Source organism: Solanum pennellii, chromosome 12, assembly GCF_001406875.1.
Source record: "Solanum pennellii chromosome 12, SPENNV200".
Classification (NCBI taxonomy): Eukaryota; Viridiplantae; Streptophyta; class Magnoliopsida; order Solanales; family Solanaceae; genus Solanum; species Solanum pennellii.
Genome location: NC_028648.1, coordinates 82,980,598 through 83,004,616, shown reverse-complemented (window position 1 = coordinate 83,004,616; position 24,019 = coordinate 82,980,598). Strand labels below are relative to the sequence as shown.

General features: G+C 30.6%; 5 protein-coding genes and 1 pseudogene across 5 annotated transcripts; 2 read left to right on the top strand and 4 right to left on the bottom strand.

The window, feature by feature from the left end:
- Positions 1 to 1,537: 1,537 nt before the first annotated feature.
- Positions 1,538 to 3,277, bottom strand: LOC107005223 (delta(12)-fatty-acid desaturase FAD2-like). Its single transcript, XM_015203759.2, has 2 exons — positions 3,129 to 3,277; positions 1,538 to 2,873 (listed from the first exon to the last, which is right to left on the bottom strand). The coding sequence occupies exon 2, from the start codon at positions 2,844 to 2,846 to the stop codon at positions 1,707 to 1,709; it is 1,140 nt and encodes a 379-aa protein (XP_015059245.1). The 5' UTR covers positions 2,847 to 2,873; positions 3,129 to 3,277; the 3' UTR covers positions 1,538 to 1,706.
- Positions 3,278 to 6,331: 3,054 nt separating this feature from the next.
- LOC107005224 (delta(12)-fatty-acid desaturase FAD2-like) lies at positions 6,332 to 7,769 on the top strand. Its single transcript, XM_015203760.2, has 2 exons — positions 6,332 to 6,376; positions 6,463 to 7,769. The coding sequence occupies exon 2, from the start codon at positions 6,487 to 6,489 to the stop codon at positions 7,624 to 7,626; it is 1,140 nt and encodes a 379-aa protein (XP_015059246.1). The 5' UTR covers positions 6,332 to 6,376; positions 6,463 to 6,486; the 3' UTR covers positions 7,627 to 7,769.
- Positions 7,770 to 12,172: 4,403 nt separating this feature from the next.
- Positions 12,173 to 13,865, top strand: LOC107005832 (delta(12)-fatty-acid desaturase FAD2-like). Its single transcript, XM_015204483.2, has 2 exons — positions 12,173 to 12,227; positions 12,478 to 13,865. The coding sequence occupies exon 2, from the start codon at positions 12,505 to 12,507 to the stop codon at positions 13,654 to 13,656; it is 1,152 nt and encodes a 383-aa protein (XP_015059969.1). The 5' UTR covers positions 12,173 to 12,227; positions 12,478 to 12,504; the 3' UTR covers positions 13,657 to 13,865.
- A 3,515-nt stretch (positions 13,866 to 17,380) lies between these two features.
- Positions 17,381 to 18,554, bottom strand: LOC107006602 (delta(12)-fatty-acid desaturase FAD2-like). The gene has a single exon (XM_015205116.1). The coding sequence runs from the start codon at positions 18,539 to 18,541 to the stop codon at positions 17,381 to 17,383; it is 1,161 nt and encodes a 386-aa protein (XP_015060602.1). The 5' UTR covers positions 18,542 to 18,554.
- Positions 18,555 to 19,869: 1,315 nt separating this feature from the next.
- Positions 19,870 to 20,975, bottom strand: LOC114073844 (annotated as a pseudogene).
- Positions 20,976 to 22,013: 1,038 nt separating this feature from the next.
- On the bottom strand, positions 22,014 to 23,360 carry LOC107006656 (3-oxoacyl-[acyl-carrier-protein] reductase FabG-like). The gene is made up of 3 exons (XM_027913485.1): positions 22,802 to 23,360; positions 22,490 to 22,722; positions 22,014 to 22,413 (listed from the first exon to the last, which is right to left on the bottom strand). The coding sequence occupies exons 1-3, from the start codon at positions 23,103 to 23,105 to the stop codon at positions 22,135 to 22,137; spliced, it is 816 nt and encodes a 271-aa protein (XP_027769286.1). The 5' UTR covers positions 23,106 to 23,360; the 3' UTR covers positions 22,014 to 22,134.
- Positions 23,361 to 24,019: the final 659 nt, after the last annotated feature.

The following is a 24,019-nucleotide window of genomic DNA, read 5'->3' as shown; positions in this document are numbered from 1 at the left end:
GTTACAATTAACTTATATTGATGGCATATATAGTACAATGTAAGCCAATAATAGTGAGAGTGAATGACCTAGTGGATTATATATTCACGTATAATTTTGTTAATTAATTAGTTTGGTTTAAGCCTCGCTCGGGGACATGAACTCAAGAGATATTAGTTTGGTTTACAAAACGCATTATATTTATTATATTATTATTTCTCATCTCATTTACATTTTCTTATTTCATTAAATTAAAATATTTACCATATATAATTCATATTATTTAAATTGTTTTCTACCATAATTTTTTAAATAATATAAATTGCTAGAATATATTATACATTATACATAATAATAGATAATACAAATAAAATTGAAATCATTAATGAAATACAATTAAATTAACATTACTCTCTCCGTCCACAATTGTTTGTCACGGTAAGGTCATCCACTCTCCTCAAGGAAAATTTAATACAAAGGGGCAGAATTGAAAAAAAAGATGTCTAATTATTTCTTGATTGTTTAAATTGACATTTAATCTTCTACATCTATTTTTAGTATAACTACCAAACAATTATAGACGAAGGGAGTACATAATTGAAAAAATTATTTTAAATTTTACAAAAATATTCAACTTTCAGGATCACTACGGTGCTCCCATAAATGCTCTATTAATGCATTACGTAGTTCAAAATGAGTTTTTTTTGTCCTTCTATTTTTTTTATATCATGCTAGAAACTGTTGAAATTGTTAATTTTTGTTAATGATAATTGTAGTTATATCCAATTATAATTTATAGTAGAATTAAAATAAATTTATTTATTTTTAAAAAGTGACATATAGAAAAATTAATTTATAAAAAAGCGAAATTTTATATCTAAAATTAATATTATAAAAATATAAAATAATAAAATATACAAGAGATTTAATTAAAACATACAACTCATATAATGTTTAATTAAAAGTTTGTATAATAAAATAATATTAAAATATTCAAAAAGTGAATTGGTATGATGAATAGTGTAACCCTATTCAAACACCAAATTTGGTGTAAAAATTGACGTGGGTTGGAGCTCAGATTTAGTCGGGATTGACTCAACACCTTTAAAAATGAGGCATATGCTTTAGGCCCCCAAAATAAAAGGGCCTACTTTTTTAGTAACAATAAATCTTAAACTTTTTTGACAAAAAAATTAATAAAGAATATTTTAAATTTGTTTCGAAATATTAAAGAAGGTTTTTGTTATGAATCTATTTTTAAATTTAACTTTCACATGATGTGTTTAAGATCATAAGATTAAAAAATATTTTGGTGTATATATATATATATATATAGTTTAAGATCATTCAAGAATAAAATATTTTTTATTAAAAAAAAATAACTTGAATCTCAAATATAAAAAATTATTAGAATTTAGATCTTCAACTTATTTTTAGCTTTAGACCACTAAAATTAGCTTGAGTCATCACTTAATTTGGTGTTATACACCAACCTTCTACTGGATTTGCATGCATGGTCAAAAGCAAATATCAGTAGTCATTCACACCAAAATAATTGTTACATATAAGTAGATATTTATTTTATTGCATAATGACGGATTTAACAATACAATAGTAACAACTAAAACCAACATTTAACAATAAAATACAACAAAAACACACAATTATTCAAAATACTTGCATCTTCTTAGGTTAAAACATTTAACCAATTACTTGGTATTCTACTTTCAAAGCTTGTTTTTATACCAATAAACACCTCTTCCTTGAGATCCTTCGTCCTTCTCTACATAGATGCACTCCTTTGTATCCCTCCACATTGCCTTTAAAATTGGGGTATCATCAACTTGGTAATAATCTCCTAACAATGGCTTAATCGCGTTGGTCGCCTCCATTGCATGGTAATGTGATATGTATGAGAATATATGATGCAAGACATGAGTATCAGTAACATTATGGAACACCTTATTTAGTATACCATAGTCTCTATCTACGGTAGCTAAAGCTCCTCTTAAATAATCCCACTCTGATGAATCATAATGTGGCAATGAAGCATGAGTGTGGTGCATAAGAGTGATCAACACTATAAATCCATTCACGATAAGGAGAGGCACTCCATACATACATAGAACCCAAGTTAGACCTTGTGTCATAGCAAGACGGTATAATACATAAGTAGCTGCAATCACACCTGCATCTGAAATGTAGATTTGCATTCTCTCGCGGTTAGAATAGATTGGGCTATTTGGATCATAGTGACATGCAAAGCGTTCATATTTTTTGCCTGAGATATTGAACATCAAGTATAAAGGCCAGGCAAAAGTGAGGGTGAAGGCAAGTACAAATACTCGTCCTAATGGATTGTTCAAGTATTTATAGTACCATCTCAGTTTGGATTTAAACCTAGGTATGTAAACTTCATCATTCTCAAGGGAACCAGTGTTGGCATGATGACGACGATGACTATGCTTCCATGCAAAGTATGGTGTTAAAAGTGCAGAATGTAGGATAAGACCAACAGTGTCATCTACCCATTGGTAATCACTAAAGCCATGATGACCACATTCATGTCCAATGACCCATATCCCAGTGGAAACACAACCTTGCGCGATCCAATAAGCAGGCCAGGCAAGGTAAGTTAACGGAGATGGAAGGAGATGGAAGTAAGAGTTGGCAATATAATAGAAGACGGAGACAAGTATGAGATCTTGAATAAGATAAGAGAAGGAGCGAATAAGAGAACGTTGGAAGCAGTGAGGAGGAATGGCCTTCTTCACATCGCCAAGTGTAAAAGGGGGCTTTGAAGATGGAACTCTTTGGAGATGACTTTTTTTAGTTGTTGGAGTAGACATATTTCCACCAGCTCCCATGGTCTCTTGATCAATCCTAAAATAGATCTGCACCAATTAAGTTTGCCTCAAATCAATTTTAGTTTACTATGATAGTTATAATATAAAAAGTAATATGAAATTAATATTATTAAACAGAAGTTAGAATAATTCAACCATGACAAATTAAACATAATTAAAATTTTCATTATTAAGAAAAGAAAATATTAAAGTTGAAAAGTTTTTTGTTACGATGATAAGCGCTTAATCTAAATTAAAGCAAAGCAAAAAGCAAAGATCAAAAGAGAATTCTTTTAGCCTTACTCTTTTGTATAAGTTAAAGAGAGATGAGATATATGTCTTAACTCTGATGAGTGGTTTTCTCACTTAGTGTGTATATATAATGGCTATATATGGGACCCACTAGCCATCCTCTTTTGACCAATACATGCACACCACCAATTTTCTTAGTGGATAAATTTAGTTCATTTCTATAAATATTTTGAATTAATAGGTGAAAAAAGAAAAAAATAGTAATATTTTTATAGAAAAAAAAGGTAAAAGTTTCCAAAGTATAATTTAGTGAGACTCTATATTTCGTCATGCATCTTTTTTTTTCAGAATGAAAAATGAGAGGGGGATAAATATTCTAACACAACTTGTTTTAGTGATTCACATTTTTGATACTGACACCAGAAGAGCCATTTTCTTAGCAATTTCATGCATATTATTTTAGTGTAAAGATTCCAATTTTTATGATAGTTATAACTTAATTAGTGCAGTTGTATGATTAACAAATGTAATTTGTGGGACTCATACATATGTTTTAGCTAATTTTTGTTTGACTACTTTGGGAAAAGTCGGATGAGGTTACCTTGGTGTATTTTGGCTTAATTGGTTTGCCACCAATAAGGAATCAAACATTTATTAGATAAAAATATATCTGCTAAATAATTTTATTATTATCTATTTAATCCTCGAATTATCAGAATATTTTGTTTCACAGTCAAAAATTCCAAAGGGTGAATTAAACATGTACAAAATGTAATTCCCTTCTTTCAAAATTCATCAATTTTAAAACTCTTTCTTTTATAGTAACATGTATAGGAGATTTCAATTTTAATGTTCATCAAATTTATTAATTAATACATACATGTATCTTTTTTCATACAATTTTTTCATCATTCAATTGTGACTTAATCTATTCTCACGTTTTATCTTATATTTATTCTAATTATATATATTTCACATCTTGACTATTAGTAGACAATTATATATATAAATTATTTAAGAAGTTAGTACACTTATATAGTCCAAATTTTTGATAAAGTAGTTAACGTAGTATTGAACAAAATTCAAAGGCACGTGCTTGACTATTCTTGCCTCAAATAGCAACCAAATACTACTAATTTATTAATGAATAATACTTTAATATCAATCTACAACTATACATTAAATTAAATCAAATAAATCTTACTGTATATTCACTAGGAATGTTTTTTTTTTAATAATCAATATGTACTAGGTAGGTATTGAACCACTTTGTCGTAAATAAGTTTTCATAACTTTAAAATACAGACATGCGATTAAACTTAACCCCAACTATTAACTTGACACACAAACTTATATATTGATCAACTAATTAAATGCGCCAACTTGGCACAGGTGTATCATATTTGTCTTTCAATAATTGCATGACATGTTCTTATATTTTCGCTGGAATATGTGTTGATGTATCTTATTATTTAGATAGATAGATTTAAAATTGTTTTTAGCACCTACTACATATACCTTAAAGTACATTTTTTGAGTAGTCGACTATATTGACTAAAGGATTAAACAAACAAGTAATTGTGCCAATTATCAAATTGGGAGAAGGATATATATATATATATATACACACATTGCGTAAGATTACGGAAACTAAAACTTTTTTACATTGAAAGTGTCATTTGAAATTTTTTTTTAAAAAACAAATTTAAAGTTTCATTTACCATAATTTAACTAAGGGGTAAGTACTATAGCTCAGAAACATAAATAATGGACATGATGGGGAGTATAGCTTATTAATAGAAACAAAACAAAATGATATTGAGCCTTAGGTTCATCAAGTTTAGGTAGATTTTGAAAATTTCAGTTGTGTTTAATTTTAACAAGTGGTATCAAAGTTAAGATGATCAGTTCGGTTCTGAAGAGCAATATGATGCATGAGACAAGTATTGGAAGGAAAAAATTGGGTAATGTTAACATGTTAGAGTTCGTGACCGGCATTATTGACGAAACCTTAACCTCGAATATTAAATTGAATGCCGGTCAAGTTGATCTTGTGAACTTAATAGCACTATCATCTCAACAATCAAATAACAACAATTAATCAATATATATCACAAAGTGAGAATTTTGAAAATCTAATAAAGGTTCATTTTATATGGGACAAACTAAGGATGACAAAGTTGAAAAAAAGAGGTTACTTCAATTTTAAAAAATCTTAAGTTGTATTGTGAATAATATTTTATAGTCAAATTTTTAGTACGACTTTGTAGAAGAGAAAATTAGGTAACTTTCCCTTTATTATTCATACAATACAAAAAAGAAAGGACTTTTAAGAGTGTTCCAATTAAAAAGTAATACTCCCAGCTTGTTCGACTTACATTTCTTTCTAGTCCGTTTAAAAAAAAATAATACATTTTCATAATAAGTATTTCATAATTTAATTATAAAATGTCTATTTTATCCTTTATGAAATGATTTACAGATAAATAAATTTATATCATTCATTTGGATCACATATTTTAAAAATCTTTATTTTTTTCTTAAATTTATACCGAGTCAGACTAGGCACTGACAAGAGAGAGTAGAAATTACAAGTGATCTTAATAAACCTGTTTTGGGGATTTAACTTTCACTTTCACTTTGACTAAGATTTATTTTAAGGAATAATCAATGATAGATTAATTAAATTGGAAATGTTTGACTGAAATTGAGCACGGGGGCTTGACAATGACCTCTTTATGAATAAAAATCTAAACGATAAATACATAATTAAAATCTAACCTCTTAATTAAAAACATTAATGAATATTTACATCTCTTCAAGTGTGACCAAGACTAGGAATCAAGCTTTACTTTCAAGCATGAGAAAAAACTATGAGATACTACTAGTCTATTAATAATAAAATAATGATTCATTTACCCAACGAACATGCAATTACTGCCAATATAATTTTATGCCCACCTTTGTTTACTTTTAGGATATCAAATCTAACATGTTTGAACAAATTAAAGTATTCGCCAAATCAATCAACCAGGACGGTGACAGATCTAGAATTATAGTTTGTTAAAATATTAATCATGAATTTTTACGTATAAGTTTATTTTTTATATTAAAAATACTAAATTCAGATGAAATAACAATACTACATCTACATTTTATTTTTAAAAAAAAAAAGTTGAAGGGTTAGGGCCAGACCATTAGGGTCTCGTTTTCTACGTCTATAAAAACCAAGAGAAGGTAGGAGATTGAAATATCAACTTTTAGGTAATTAAAAAGATCGATCTGTTTTGAACTTTGAGGTATTTAAATTAATTTCTTTCTTTTCATAATAAAAAATTTACCAATTTTAATTATGAAGCATGATGATTTAATTTAATTGTTGCAGATTTAGGATATATCAAAAGCAAAAATGGGAGGTGGTGGTAATTCTATGTATAATCCAACAACTAAAAATCGAGTTCCAAGTTCAAAGCCCCCTTTTACAATTGGTGATATCAAGAAGGCTATCCCTCCTCATTGCTTTCAACGCTCTCTCGTTCGCTCCTCTTCCTATCTTATTTACGATCTCATACTTGTCTTCATTTTCTATTACATCGCCTCCACTTACTTCCACGTCCTTCCAAAACCGTATTATTCATACCTAGCATGGCCTATTTATTGGATCGTTCAAGGATGTGTTTGCACCGCACTATGGGTCATTGCCCATGAATGTGGCCACCAATCCTTTAGTGATTACCAATGGATAAATGACACTATCGGTTTTATCCTCCACTCTTCACTTTTAACACCATACTTCTCATGGAAATATAGTCATCGTCGTCATCACTCCAATACTAATTCCCTTGAGCATGATGAAAATCATGTGCCCAAACTTGAAGTCAAACTAAAATGGTACACTAAATTATACGTGAATAATCCGCTTGGACGATTATTATTAATTGTCTTCACACTCACTGCTGGCTTACCTTTATACTATGCCATCAATATAGCCGGTAGACCTTATGATCGTTTTGCAAGTCATTTTGATCCATATAGCCCTATTTACAATGACCGTGAGAGAATACAAATTTACATCTCAGATGCAGGTGTGATTGCAACTATTTATTTATTATATCGCGTTGCTCTAACACAAGGCCTAACTTGGGTTATATGCATCTATGGAGTACCCCTTGTAATTGTGAATGGATTCATAGTGTTAATAACTTTACTACATCACACTCATGCTTCATTGCCACATTATGATTCATCAGAGTGGAGTTGGCTAAAAGGAGCTCTAGCTACGGTAGATAGAGACTATGGTGTTCTAAATAAAGTGTTTCATCATATCGTAGATACACACGTTCTACATCATCTATTTTCAAGTATACCACATTATCATGCTGTCGAGGCAACCAAGGCCATCAAGCCGTTACTAGGAGAATACTACCAATTTGATGCAACTCCATTTTACAAAGCAATATGGAGGGATTTTAATGAGTGTCAATATGTGGAGAAAGATGAAGCATCTCAACATCAGGGTATTTTCTGGTATACAAATTACAACACATAATATTCATTCCTTAACAATAACTGGCTAAATGTGTTAGCCAATTCATGAGTTGTTGTTATTAGTATTTTGGATTGTGTGTTCTCATAATAATAATATTGTTACTTCATTTTTATTGTAGAAACATTGTTAAGTAATTGGAAATACTGTCTTTTTTTTAAAAAAAAAAATGTTGATGCACTATAATTTCAAGTTTTAAACTTAACCCCTGTAATAATGGTAGAGTCGGGGGTGGCCCCAAAGCGGAATTGACCGGTGGTGCTTGGTCGAAGCTCCAGTAGATATAAGCACATTCTAAATTAATCGCAATTAAAACACCAATTCTTAAAAAATGAGAGATCATGTAGGGTACGTTGTTGTATTAATTATTTTTTTTGAGTATATCTTTATTAATGAACGTAACTTACCTATTTTTAATATTTAAAAAAAAAAAAAGATTCGAGAATCTACAACACCTTAATATCTGTGCGAGGAGTCTTTTAGTTCTTTTAGAGATTGGTAATCAAGTTGAAAATTTTTAGTGTTAGAGAACTAAAACATATAATTATACTATAAATATTGGATTAACTGAGAAAGGTCAAAATAAGTATATAGTGAGAATTCAGATATTCTCAACTTAATTTAGGGTTTGAGGCACGGCAATATAAAGTAAGTAAAAAAGTTTGTATGATTGTATTTGGACATTTATTTGTAGCTTTTAATTTGAAAAGAAGAAAGGAGGAGGTTTGTGATATTTGAAGATTTATTAAGTGTGAACATACAAATGTGTTACTCTTTTCCACTACTTATAACAACTTTTAATCAATTTATCAAAATAGGTAACATAAATAATAAGTATCATAATTTAATCGTCCGTTATAATTTGTGAACAAATCAACAATAAATGCAATGCTATAACTTATACTTCTGGGGTATATATAACTTATGATCCATCGAACGAGTTCAATTGAATTTAATTTATTTCACCGTCTCATACTCGAAACAATTTTTTTTTTCCGCTCCAAAGACCAAACAAACTAAACCTGTACTGAATGGACCCAGGTGTCTATATCATTTTCCAAGAATAAATTATAGTACATGAAATATTTAAGTTTTTATGATTTAGTTAGCACAACTATTTCATTCATTTTTATGGTATGTAGGCACCAGAAACACCACATAGTTAATATATATTTTGTTTATCAATTATTTATCTAAGATAATACAAATCAACACATGATTAATCAAAAAGAACCACATGATATACAAAATTGCAATTTTTAAGTTATATCTTTTTCATCTGACTCATTTGGTACGTCTTTGGAATCTAAATTAGCTACCCTCTTGATTTTGTTTAATACTACTTTAAAAATTTTAATTTTTCCAATTGTACTCATTTTTTTAGGGTTTAACTCTAGTCTTGACTATAGTTAGTCAAAAAATGTGTGCATTATTGAAAAGTAAATAAATCAAGTTTTATAATGAGAAAAATCTATATCAGGAAAATTCAACCACATAATTGTATTCTTTTCATTGAATTAAAATCACAACTACCATCACAAATTAAATAATAAAACAAAAAATGTTGAATAATTAAATTTTTATCTTTTTGACTTAAAACAAAACGAAAATAAATTATTTTATACAAAAACCAATCATATAGAATCTTTAGTACTTCAAATTTGATTAATCTCTGCTTCCATCACTTTGTCTTATTCCATTTATGGGGTGTTTGGCTACAATTTTCAATTCCAACATGATTAATAATTTCACTAGGCAACTTATTATTTTGACATTATTATTTAATTTGTACTTATTTTTAAAAAATATTTATATATTGTATTCACTTAATTTAATTAGATACATGATGTTCATACATTTTTATTTAAAATAAACAAAAATAATTGAACTTTAGTTTTTTGGTATATTACACTTCATTCGTAGGACCATTAAGTCTAGCATAGGTGAGGCCTACCCAAGGTCTGGTCTCTTTTGAAGATGTATTCAATCAAATAATAAAATCATATACTATAATTTAAAATAATAATTATTATTATAATAACACATGACAAACAAAAACATCCTAGAACATAAGAAAAGGAGGATGGAGCATCACATGAATCTAGTAGTTGTACGATATATTAAAAAGAACAACATGATATATTTTATTATTGTATCATATTATATTATATTATATTATATTATGCTATATTTGGCAAATTATTGTATAACGAATCTAATGATGTAAGTGTACTCTGATAATTAATCAGTCAATTGAACAAAAGTTTTAATAATCATAACTAAAGTGATAATAACATTATTAGAAAGCTAGATACAAACGCCACTAGAAGTGAATTAATAAGAACCATATGATATGCTTTTATCAACCTTTTTTTATTCAACATTTATTTTAATCAACTATACTAAATTGTAGTATTCACATTCACATAAATGAGAATACACGAATTTCATTTTATTTGAATGTCTACAAATAACCAATCTCACGTAAAATTAAATAAGGATATGAAAGGAAAGTCTTATAAATTTATAAGATACATTAATTGGATCATTCGATATGTGGAATAAGGATAATAATTTGAGCATTAAATTAAACTCTATTACATTTTTGATTAAGTTATGAGGTATTAGTTAAATCCTAACATTATTTTAATCTATTATCTATGGTAAAATTACTATCCCATATAAAAATTAGAATCGATCATTAAGACTTAGACACAATAAAATTGGATTTTTTTTAAAAAAATATCCACTATCTGCCATTTTATTGATAGAGCCTCATTGGTCAAAGTTTTAAACTCGTATATATCCTCTTCTATAATCTAAACAAGAGCACCCATTATTTGAAAGCGAGTGACAAATTTTCATTAGACGTGAACTTAAAAGAACCATATTATAATATACTTTTATTGATTCATCTGACTCATTTGGTACGTGTTGAAGTTGAAATAAGAGCACACATATATGGAAAATTAAGAAGTCATTATATTACATGCATTGATACTTTAACATATTTGTCCAAATTTTGAACTATATAAGTCTACTAAGTTTCTTAAATAATTCTCTATCGTTGTTATATATATATATATAGTTGGTCAAAATGTGTGAATTAATCAACAAACGATATTCCAATTATATTGATATTAATTACATTAGTAAAATAGTCATGTTTGGCTGCTATTTTTTGTCCCTATTTTAAAGGTACATTGCTATTGGGCGCATTATTATTGTGTATAAATAACAATAGGGAATTGAAAAGACTTAAATATGTTATTAAACTATAAGAAATGATTCATTTATGTCATTGATTTAAAGATTGTCTAATTTATGTTATATTGTCATTATGAAACAAGCTCGTTTATGTCAGTATAATCTCACAAGTAAAATTTTAAAAAAGTATTGACGTAGCTATATGTAGTGAATGGTAGACAATTGAATATTCTTCGTCGAAAAATTATGCCAGATGTGTAAAAATTTATATAAAGTATCTAGATCAAAAAATGTAATTTTAATTTCATATATGATACATATTAAATCTCGAATACGATTAACGAAAATGATGAAATTTGAATCTAAAGCACATTGACCAAAAGTATTTGCTTGACTTGCTTTACTTCTCTTATGGCATTGATAATTTGAGCCTTTCGCTCTTACCTAACCCAATCTATTCTACTTTTATAGAAAGTATCATAAATTAAATATTATTCCTTCATTCAGATTTTGTGATTCAAATAAATTTTTCTTTGACATAATTTTTTTGTATATATCTTTTAAATTTTTTGAATTGTCAATTATTATGACTTATAATACTTTTTATGTCATTTTCAAATATCTAAATTGAGCATTATATTTGTCGCAACTTATTAAGTTGCCGCAAATATCTTTTTGAGCAATGTTACTTAGTCGTCACTAAACATAACCTTTATGGCGACATTATAACTTGCCACGAAAACTTAAACTTTTTAGTAGGAGTCACCACAGAAAGTTGTCACGAAAATGTTGAATAAATCATGATATGTTTGAGAGTTATTTTCTTTGTCCCCAATTTGTGTGGTTGATAGCCAAAATACACCAAGCTAAAACATATATATGTGAGTGACACAACATGTGTTGGATCTCATCATACATTTGTTAGTCACACAACTGCACTAATTAAGTTATAACTATCATAAAAATTGGAAATCTTTACAGTATACTAATATGCATGAAATTGCTAGGAAAATGGCTCTTGTGGTGTCATTATAAAAAATATGAATCACAAAAAAAAAGTTGTGTTATAGAATATGTATGAATGCCCCTCTCATTTTTCATTTAATCAGATCACTAAAAAAACTACATGATTGAAAACAAATTCTCACTAAAATTATAATTAGAAAACTTTCAAATTTTTCTTTTCTCACCGATAAAATCAAAATATCTAGTAGAAATAGAATAAATTTACGGACTAATAAAATTGGTGGTGTGCATGGATTGGTCAAAAGAGGATGGCTAGTGGGTCCCGTGTATAGCCATTATATATACACACAATATTTTCACTAAGTGAGAAACCACTCATGAAGATAGAGTTAAAAGGCATCTCATCTCTTTTTCTTAAACAAAATTAAAGAGTAAGGCTAAAAGAATTGTCTCTTTTGATGTTGGCATTAATTTAGATTAGGCGCTTATCGATCATCATATCAAAAAACTATATATGAATCTTTTAATACTTTCTTATCCTAATAATGAAAATTTTAATTATGTTTGATTTGCCATGGTTGAATTGTATTCTAATATTGTTTTAATACATTTCATAATTGTTTTATCTTATAACTATCATAGTAAACCAAAATTGATTTGAGGCAAACTTAATTGATGCAGATCTATTTTAGGATTGATCAAGAGACCATGGGAGCTGGTGGAAATATGTCTACTCCAACAACTAAAAAAAGTCATCTCCAAAGAGTTCCATCTTCAAAGCCCCCTTTTACACTTGGCGATGTGAAGAAGGCCATTCCTCCTCACTGCTTCCAACGTTCTCTTATTCGCTCCTTCTCTTATCTTATTCAAGATCTCATACTTGTCTCCGTCTTCTATTATATTGCCAACTCTTACTTCCATCTCCTTCCATCTCCGTTAACTTACCTTGCCTGGCCTGCTTATTGGATCGCGCAAGGTTGTGTTTCCACTGGGATATGGGTCATTGGACATGAATGTGGTCATCATGGCTTTAGTGATTACCAATGGGTAGACGACACTGTTGGTCTTATACTACATTCTGCACTTTTAACACCATACTTTGCATGGAAGCATAGTCATCGTCGTCATCATGCCAACACTGGTTCCCTTGAGAATGATGAAGTGTACATACCTAGGTTTAAATCCAAACTAAGATGGTACTATAAATACTTGAACAATCCATTAGGACGAGTATTCGTACTTGCCTTCACCCTCACCTTTGCCTGGCCTTTATACTTGATGTTCAATATCTCAGGCAAAAAATATGAACGTTTTGCATGTCATNTTGCATGTCACTATGATCCAAATAGCCCAATCTATTCTAACCGCGAGAGAATGCAAATCTACATTTCAGATGCAGGTGTGATTGCAGCTACTTATGTATTATACCGTCTTGCTATGACACAAGGTCTAACTTGGGTTCTATGTATGTATGGAGTGCCTCTCCTTATCGTGAATGGATTTATAGTGTTGATCACTCTTATGCACCACACTCATGCTTCATTGCCACATTATGATTCATCAGAGTGGGATTATCTAAGAGGAGCTTTAGCTACCGTAGATAGAGACTATGGTATACTAAATAAGGTGTTCCATAATGTTACTGATACTCATGTTTTGCATCATATATTCTCATACATATCACATTATCATGCAATGGAGGCAACCAACGCGATTAAGCCATTGCTAGGAGATTATTACCAAGTTGATGATTCCCCAATTTTAAAGGCAATGTGGAGGGATACAAAGGAGTGCATCTATGTAGAGAAGGATGAAGGATCTCAAGGTAGAGGTGTTTATTGGTATAAAAACAAGCTTTGAATGCCAACAAGCATTTGTTTAGAATTGCTAAATGTTTACCTAAGCATTTTGCATAATTATGTGTGTTTTCGTTGTATTTTATTGTTAAATGTTGGTTTTAGTTGTCACTAATGTATTGTTAAATAAAATATTTACTTATATGTAACAATCAATTTGGGATGAAATGAAAAATGGCAAGGAATTTTTTAGTAGGCCAAGTTTGGTATGAAGTGAAAAATGGGAAGGAATTTTTGTCAAAAGCCATCTCTGAAGAAATTCTTTAGTAGGCAGAGTTATTTAACAAATAGGAGTAATTAAGTACAGATTCAGATCTGGGGACAAACTAACAATAATAATAATAATAATAATATTGCAAAAATAATAATTGATAATCGTCCCCTAGTGTTTTTTTCTCTGTGCTTTAGATTCCAGTTCCATCATTATTATTGTTTATATGTAATTACCTATATATGTAGATCAATATATCATATATTATTATAAGTGTGAAGCTTCTAATCTCAAAGTTGAATTACCATTTTATCCTTCACTTAAATATTTTTTCTATTTTTTAAAATGTAAAAGTATTTTTAATAAATAATTAGATAATAAACATTAAAGTAATAAAGATATAATGAAAGATAAATAGTCATTCAAACAAATGAAGTTCAAACATTTCAAAACATCTCTTATTTAATTTTAAGTTAAAGAATTTGAAGAGTTTCATTGATAAAATTATATACATGATTTTTCCAACAAAATACATTATTTTGATGTCTTTTCATGACAATAGCATGTGAATTGATTTATCTCACAAAATTCTTCTTCAAATTTTTCATGTTTCTTTTGATCAATAAATTTTAGACATATATGTATATAGATAGAACTAATATTACATGTTTTGTTTCATTCTTTTCATCGAAAATTTATATTTTTAACGCAACAGGTGATAAATAATTCTAGAGTTTTTCATTTGGACGAAAAGTCTGCTCAACATTCATGAGGTAAAACAAACCTACTTGTGTGAGAAAGAATATGTATGTTGTTTTGTTAATTTATTGACGGTAAATTCTTGGAGAATATAGTATCTGAATTAGAATTTAATCATTTTAGTGCATTCGATGCATTCTTCAAGAAGTTTAAAGGCGTCATGGACATTATTTGTTGTTTGGTAAGTATTATTTTTCATTTCAATGTTGCATATGTTTACTTAGTTCATTGTTTGTTACATTCAATTTTTCGGTTGAAGGAAGGTAAATTGACTACTTTTTCTTGAATAATGGCAATGAAAAAGAAAATAAAAATTTTCATTTACGTGTCTGATGTACAAATCTTCTTTTAAAGATTATGTTTGTTATAACAAGTTGATTATCATGTAGTGAACACTCTAGGTTATTGGATAAGAGAATTGAATAATTCATGTAATTAGTTTTTTCTCATAATTAAATCTACAAAAATTAGCATGCATTATATTTAATGTGCTTTTTTAGAATTTATAAATGATTTACTACTTGTATGAAAATAAAATCATGGTGTGATTTCATATTTGTAAATAAATACCCCTAATAACGAAAGAAGAAGAAGCGTTGAAGAAGAAAAACGATATTGCTTAATATTTTTATATTCTGCAACTTTTGTTTTTATTGATTAAATTTAGAACTTATTATTTCATTCATTCTATCTAAAAAAAAAGTATTTGGATAAAAAATCTCATAGATTCTTTATACTCATTTTAAGGAGTATACACTCCTTTTAATTTTTAAAGATAAAACAATATTATTAATAATCTTTATACTTTTTTTAAAAAAAAATGTGTATTGACTGATATAGGCAAACGAGCGGAGGGCAAATCCAGAAATTATTATTATTTTTATTATAAGTGAGAAGATCTTAACTTTAAAATAGAATTATGATTCTACCCATTTACTAATTTAAATATTATTAAAGAAATAATTAATAAAATATTACTTAAATAATACTTATATGGTATTAATCCATTATGTTTCTAGGTAGGATTAATTAAAGAAATATTTAATTTGTTTTTTATTCTAAAATAGAGTTCGGTAGATGAAGTGTTTCGTAACAACAAAAGACAGTAAATTAATCCGAAATATCCTTTAACATTAAAGAACAAAAATGTCCTTTGAATTACCATACATCTTAATATGACACATATTTAGATTTTAGTAAGAAACTTTATATATTCCCAACTTTAAACAATCTAATTCTCATAGACGTTATGTATATCATCAATTTTTAAATGACTTTTACAATTTCAAACTTGTAACTATAAATACCAAAACATTATCTTCAAAATCACTTTATATTAATGTATACACTTAGTTATTCCGATGTATAATTGTTGATGAATGATTATTGGTGGATGTAATTACACTGACACATTGTTCAACACAATTACTTTTTGTTGATGCATACGCTTTGTTATTCTAATGTATAATTATTGATGGATAATTGTTGATGAATGTAATTGTTCATCACATGTGCAATAAAAAAGAGATAGATCTGTTTATACTTTTGTTAGTTATTGAGGAAGTTTCTCTATTCTTATAAACTAGAACTATTTCTCTCTTTAATTTTTGTTATTTAAAAGTTTTAGAATTCATTAGCTATTTTATTGTTTTTAGTCAACTCTATTTCATTTTATTTTCGAATTCATTAGCTAATTTGGTGTTACACTCTTTCTCTTTTGATTACTTAATTTTATGAATAACTATTTATACATTTTGTAACTGTATTTAAATAATTTACGAATATTTGTACTAAGTAGCGTGCAATACAAATATATTTTCTATTCTGAAATTCAATTTTTTAAGTATGCATACATTTTGTAGTAATTACAAGGGACAAACGTGCAACGCACGTTTTCAAAATCTAGTACTATTATAAAGCAGAGTTTAAATTATATAAGTTGGCATAAACAAAGATTATACCATCGTGTCATTAAAAAAAATCACTATGGGTAAGCTTCTTAAAAATGTGAAATTTATAATCTAGAAAATAGGATAAAATGTAGTTGGGTAAAAAAATTGTGTACACACGAACTCAATATATTTCACCATTACACGTAAAAATATGTTATATTATGTTATAAAGATATTGTACTTGCCCAAATACACTTTATATTCTCATAGACGGAAGGGTAGTTTTGATCGCAAACATAAATAAAGGGTATATATAAGCTATTTAATTTCGAGTAGTTCCAGAGTAATTTTGATCATTTTTGTTAAAAATATAAAGTCTTGTACAGTGTTACAACAATATTTTTGCGGACGCAATTATGACAATAATAATATAACTATCTCTACATTACATTTAGCGGCAATAATAGTATGAATTTTATAACCAGCACTCTAGATAAATGTTGCTAAAGACTTTAATAATGATATTAACTCAATTGAAGCTAAATATTCTTGTGGCAATAAATATTAATTGTCACTAAAGATAAAATATGTTACAACTAAATGTCTCTTTGTTGTAGTATGTATTCATTCACTTTCGGTAGAGTTTCACATGCAATAAAGATGTTTAAGATAAATCCTCATCATCCATGTCGATCCATTTAGACTTTTTGCTCCATTGGCGTTTGCCGTCTGAACAATCCCTCTTGTTGCTTGTTTATGTTCATAAAAAAGACATTTTCGTAGATGCTTAATCTATTGTAACAATACAAATACAATATTATGAAAAGACACAATCCAATATACTTAGGCTGAACATTTAGCCAATGCTATTTCAAATTTAGAAGTTGTTTTTTATACCAGAAAATACCCTGAGATGCTTCATCTTTCTCCACATATTGACACTCATTAAAATCCCTCCATATTGCTTTGTAAAATGGAGTTCCATCAAATTGATAGTATTCTCCTAGTAATGGCCTCACAGCTTTAGTTGCCTCCATCGCGTGATAATGTGGAATACTTGAGAATAAATGATGCACAACATGTGTATCTGTAATATTATGGAACACCTTAGTTAGCACACCATAGTCTCTGTCTACCGTAGCTAGTGCTCCTCTTAGCCAATCCCACTCTGATGAATCATAATGTGGTAATGAAGCGTGTGTGTGGTGTAATAAAGTTATTAACACAATGAACCCGTTTACAACTAGTAAGGGCACCCCATAGATGCATACAATCCAAGTTAGCCCTTGTGTCAGAGCAACGCGATACAATACATAAATAGTTGCAATCACACCTGCGTCTGAAATGTAGATTTGTAGTCTCTCACGATCATTATAAATAGGGCTATATGGATCATAATGACTTGCAAAGCGATCATAAGGTCTACCAGCTATATTTATGGCATAGTACAAAGGCAAGCCAGCAGTGAGAGTGAAGGCAAGTATGAGTAATCGTCCTAGTGGATTATTCATGTATAATTTGGTAAACCATCTTAGTTTGGTTTTAACCTTTGGAACATGGTTTTCGTCATGGTCAAGGGAATTAGTGTTGGAGTGGTGACGACGATGACTATATTTCCATGAGAAATAAGGTGTTAAAAGTGCAGAGTGGAAGATAAAACCGACAGTGTCATTTATCCACTGGTAATCACTAAAGGCCTGATGGCCACATTCATGGGCAATGACCCACAGTGCGGTGCAAACACAACCTTGAACAGTCCAGTAAATAGGCCATGCTAGGTAATAATACGGGGATGGAAGGAGGTGGAAGTAAGTGGAGGCAATATAATAAAATACGGAGACAAGCACGAGATCTTGAACAAGATAGGAGGATGAGCGGATGAGAGATCGTTGAAAGCAGTGAGGAGGGATAGCCTTCTTGACATCACCAATCGTAAAAGGGGGCTTTAAACTTGGTACTCTTTCGAGAGGATTTTTCTTTTGTTCTGTTTTAGCTGTTGGAGCAGACATATTGCCACCACCTCCCATTTTTGTCTTCAATCCTGAGCCTGCAACAACTAAATTTGATGTGAGAAGAATAGAACAAGAATGAGAGTGAAGTTAAATGGGAATACCTCAAAAAAGTTAAAAAGACTCCTTTTAGCCTTACCTAAAAGCTACAGAGTTCTCTCTTCTTTATAGAAAAATAGAGAACAAGAGCTCTGGCCAACCTCTTTTTATAATTTATCATCTAATATTCGGAACTCGGTTTTGACTAGTCTATATTCCCAGGCTCACTACCATCTCATAGCTCAAACTCGAGACCTCTGATTAAGTAATGGAAAAATTTCCCCTTACATCCTTTGGAGGTTGATTAGATCTGAAAATACTTGTATATACTAGTAGACAGTAGTAAACTAAAGAGGCCATATGCATTGTTGATGGCTCCATGTGGTTTAGATTCCTTCATTATTGAAACTTTAATAACCCCATACATATAATGATGCTATTTACTCATGATCCTACATTTTATTATTGAGCAAGCCTCCTAATCCTCTGAATATACTTCAAGTTGTTTTTTCAAACGTTCACTCAACTAATGTTAATTGTGGTAACAACTACAAAGTCATTCAACCGATTCAATTGATATTTTTGATGAATTTTGCTGACGTGAATTTCTTAGCAGGTCGCGCCAATAAAATGGTAGATTTTCAGTTTCTTTAGAAGTTTGGCTTAAAGGAAATCATGTCAGCAAAATCCTTGGAAAATATCAACTGAATTAACTGAGATGAGACTTTGTAGGGAAATGAGAATAATAGAGGTGACTCTTCTATTGTAAAACAAAGAAAAGTGACTTTCGAAGTACATTAGTTGAATGACTGTATGAGAAATCAACTCTAAAAGTCCATCAACATTGGCTACATTTCAACTGAACAAAACATCTCGGTGAACTGACTCAAAGGTGAAGAAGTACTGAAGTAAATTTTTATTGTGTATGGCTTGTATGAACTGTTAAAAACCAAGAAACATGGTCCTATTATGTACATGCTCACGCCTAGGAATAGCTAGTACCTGAAATTGTTGCCTCGTCTGCAGATACAATGGAGAAGTTCATCAGCACGTAGGCCTCATAATGTGACTGCTCAGGATATTGGTGAAAATTGTGCACTCTGCACCTTTGACTAACTATATGATTCAAGGACAATAATAATACAGTCTATCAAAACATTGTATTTCAACCACATTATGTAATACAAATACAATACGGTATGAAAAAGATACATAAATAGAATGATAGGAAACAACAATCCTAACAAATTATAAAGAGATCTCAGACTCAAAATACTTATTGTGACTCGTGTTATCCAAATCGATTTTTAATTCATCTCATTTTTATACCAAAAAATACCGCAGTCCTTAGATCTTTCATCCTTTTCCACATAGATGCACTCCTTATAATCCCTCCATAATGCCTTATAAAAAGGGGTACTATCAAATTGGTAGTATTCTCCTAGTAATGGCTTGATAGCTCTGGTTGCCTCGAGTGCGTGGTAATGTGGAATCGTTGAGAATAGATGATGCAAGACGTGAGCATCCGGAATGTGGTGGAAGACCTTATTTAGTACACCAAAGTCTCTGTCTACCGTAGCTAGAGCTCCTCTTAGCCAATCCCACTCTGATGAATCATAATGTGGCACGGAAGAGTGAGTATGGTTCAAGAGAGTGATTAACACTATTAAGATGTTCATAATTTGGAGGGGCACTCCATAGATACATACAAGCCAAGCTAGCCCTTGTGCCAAAGCAATGCGATACAACACATAAGTTGTTGCAATCACACCTGCATCTGAAAGATAGATTTGTAGCCTCTCGCGATCATAATAACTCGGTCCATGTGGATGATAGTGACTTGCAAAGCTATGATATGGTCTGCCCGAGGCATTGAAGGCCAAGTACAAAGGCCACCCTAGATTGAGGGTGGTGGCAAGTCCGAATACTCGTCCTAGTGGATTTTTGTTCAAATACTTGGTGAGCCACGTTACTTGGGATTTTAGTCTTGGAACATACACTTCATCATGCTCAAGGGAACTAGTGTTGGAGTGGTGACGACGATGAGTATATTTCCATGAGAAGTATGGTGTTAAAAGTGAAGAGTGGAGGATAAAACCAATATTTCATTTATCCACGGGTAATCACTGAAGGCATGGTGGCCTAATTCATGGCCAATCATCCATATTCCAGTTAAAACACAACCTTGAGCAATCCAGTAAATAGGCCATGCTAGGTAACAAAATAGAGGGTGGAAGTAAGTGGTGGCAATATAATAAAAGACGGAGACAAGGACGAGATCTTGAACAAGATAGGAGAAGGAACGAACAAGAGATCGTTGAAAGCAGTGAGGAGGGATGACTTTCTTGATATCGCCAATTGTAAAAGGGGGCTTTGCAAATGACACTCCATTTTTCTTGTTATCAGACAACATATCCTTTTCCTGCTTTTTCAATCCTGAAATGTGCAACAATAGTGACACCAAATAGAAATTTTCTGCATACCTTCTTACAAAATTGCAAAGTCTAGAGTTATTTAAGAAACAAATTACAGATTTTGAGATAATTAAATACTTAAAATTTTCTATTGTATGACACCACAAGATTAGTTATATATCTTTAAAAAATTACTCTTAACAGATCACAAAAGAATATTTAAACTTACTTTCTCAATCATGGAATCTTTTGTTCAGATCAAAATCTATACTTACTTTCTTAAATAACTCTAATCTTGTCAGTTTGTATTATTTCATTCAATGTTTGTTTACAATTTTCATTATTAGTATATTCTATTGATTTAATGTGTATTATAAGGTACAATCTGTCTCAGTTTATGTGAGTTGAGGTATGTTATCTAGATGTGCATACTCAAAGACCAATATATGTCTTTTTGCCTCTAAAAATGCAGCATTCAAATTTGATTTCTTGTTAAAACTGATATGGCATTCTTTTGGAAATGCAACATTTTGTTTGTAGTACAATATTCTTTGATTTATATAATCATATCATTCCATTTTAATAACTAGAGCGTGGATAATATAACATGGGGGTTCCAACATTACGAAACACAGCAACAGGAATAGGTGGATCTGGCTGTGATGCCGGTATGAACTAGTCTCAGCCCAATGTTGATACATACATGGATATCATGAACGCAATAAAACTGGAAGGCTTTCATAAAGCTTGATCTGCCTGCTTGACAACTAGCTAAAAGGACGACAGATGAGAAAGAATGGTTTATGCCAATTGTTAGAAAGAGTCTATATTGCCTTTGTCGAGTCTTTGCCTCATCTATTTCTAGTTCTTAATTATCCTTTAATTCAGTCATTTACCTACTGCGTAATTGGAATATATCTATGAGTATCTACTGAGAATTTTTTCATTACATCATGTGTGAAGAGACCATTGGATCTAAGTCAACTCATAAATGGGAGAATTGTTCAAAATCATGTAAAGAGACACTATGACCATACTTCCCTCAACCAATATGGAACTTATTTTAACAGTCTTAAGATACATTTCGCTTTGAGAAAGAGTACAAAAAAGAAATACATGTCGACAGATTCAACGTTTTCATATCTTCATGAGCTAATTTTAAAGCGATGAGAAAATTGGAACACCTGTTAAGGTTGTTCCAGCATCAACTATGAATACATTGCCCGATACATATTCTGAAGAATCATGGATTAAGTACCTAACGGTTGATGTTAAAGCCGGATCTGTCGTTCCAAGAGTTCTCAGAGGAATGGTTCTTACAGTAACATTATTGAACCATTCTTTTTCCATGAGACTCTTTGTTATCTCGGATTTGAAAATTCCTGGTGATATTGAGTTCACTCTGATATTGTTTACTCCCAACTCAAGGGCCATCATCTGCCATTCAATTACTTGAATTATTAACTTAAACATAACATTGAAGAAAACAATGGAAATCTCTATCTAGAGCTACCTTAGTGACCATGTCAAGAGCCATCTTCGAAGAAGCATAAGCAAGACCCCCGGGTATTAGTACTCGATTTAAACCAGCAATTGAAGAGATATTAATCACAGAGCCTCCGCCCTGTTTAGAATCGCGCATATGTCTACATACATATTTCGACACCAACCATGCCCCTCTTAGATTCGTCTTATAGGTATGTTCCCATTCCTCTTCTGGCAAATCCAGTGAATTGTACACATTACCTATGTAAATATATTAAAATACAACCAAAAAGAAAAGTTAGAATGAACTTGGTAACAAATTAATGAATTTTCAGATTACCTCTAAGGCCTGCGTTGTTAATCAAGACATCGATACGTCCGAAGGCATCCCAAGCTATTTGTACAGCAGCCTGAATAGTAGCACTATCAGCAGTGATGTCGAGCTGGACAGCGATTGCACGCCGAGCCAGGCCATCTGAATTATTAATCTTGTTGCAGAGAGTTTTCAGCCTATCAACACGACGAGCGGAAGCAATGATCCTGCAGCCGGCTTTTGCCAAGTCGAGACAGAACTCTAGCCCGATTCCCGAGGAGGCCCCAGTCACCATCACTACTTTTCCGGTCAGGTCTTTCCATGGCTCCATATAAAAACACTTGTGGTAGAGCCACTTGTTGTTTTATGCAATAGGTAATATAAGTAGTCTATCTCTCTCTGTCTTGTTAGATTTATGAAGAGCCTACTTATATTCTATATTTCCAACAAAAGTAACCAGAAGTCTTGGGTTCGAACCTTGAAAATTAAAAAAATCCTGGTATGGAGGAGCACTACCTTCTTCTATGTGACATGAATCTGAATTAGTTTGAAGCCAGTACTGAGCCTTAACTTTAATAATGAAAAAATGGAATCTAAAGCTAGCACATGGACAGTACATTGAACCTAAGGCTTTAAGCTATATATGGTCTGTTTTTTTGTTCAATCACTTTCTTAAACAACTCTAGCCCCGTCAGTTTTGTCAAGATCAGTGATTAATGAAACATAAAATTGGACAAAATAAGGTAAAATGGTAGATCTGATTGTTTTTTTAAGGAGTGATTGAGGACGGGATTACAAGGTAAAATATCGAAATTTTAGAGCTTATTTTTAAACCAAAAAACACCTTTATCATCTTGACATCCTTCATCTTTCTCCACATATTGACACTCATTAAAATCTCTCCATATTGCTTTGAAAAATGGAGTTGCATCAAATTGGTAGTGTTCTCCTAGTAACGGCTTGATAGCTTTGGTTGCCCCATCGCGTGATAATGTGGTATGGTTGAGAATAGATGATGCAAAACATGAGTATTTGGACTATTGTGGAATACCTTATTTAGCACACCATAGTCTTTGTGACATCTTCTTCTAGTTTAATTTTCTTAGCTCTACTTGTTGGACAAACAACAATTTTACCTAGGTAATACTAATTAAGTTAAAATAAAGTCAAAATTACATTTTTGTAATTGTTATTCTTACTCAAATTCTGCAGGTTAGAGAGAAAAGATAGAACCCATAAATTAAA

Coding starts and splice junctions, on each gene's coding strand:
- LOC107005223 (XM_015203759.2), bottom strand. CDS start 2,846: ATGGGAGCTGGTGGAAATATGTCTACTCCAACAACTAAAAAAAGTCAT.
- LOC107005224 (XM_015203760.2), top strand. CDS start 6,487: ATGGGAGGTGGTGGTAATTCTATGTATAATCCAACAACTAAAAATCGA.
- LOC107006602 (XM_015205116.1), bottom strand. CDS start 18,541: ATGGGAGGTGGTGGCAATATGTCTGCTCCAACAGCTAAAACAGAACAA.
- LOC107006656 (XM_027913485.1), bottom strand. CDS start 23,105: ATGGAGCCATGGAAAGACCTGACCGGAAAAGTAGTGATGGTGACTGGG. Junction 22,723..22,801: donor TAACAACGCAGGCCTTAGAG/GTAATCTGAAAA, acceptor ATATTTACATAG/GTAATGTGTACAATTCACTG. Junction 22,414..22,489: donor CTCTTGACATGGTCACTAAG/GTAGCTCTAGAT, acceptor ATTGAATGGCAG/ATGATGGCCCTTGAGTTGGG.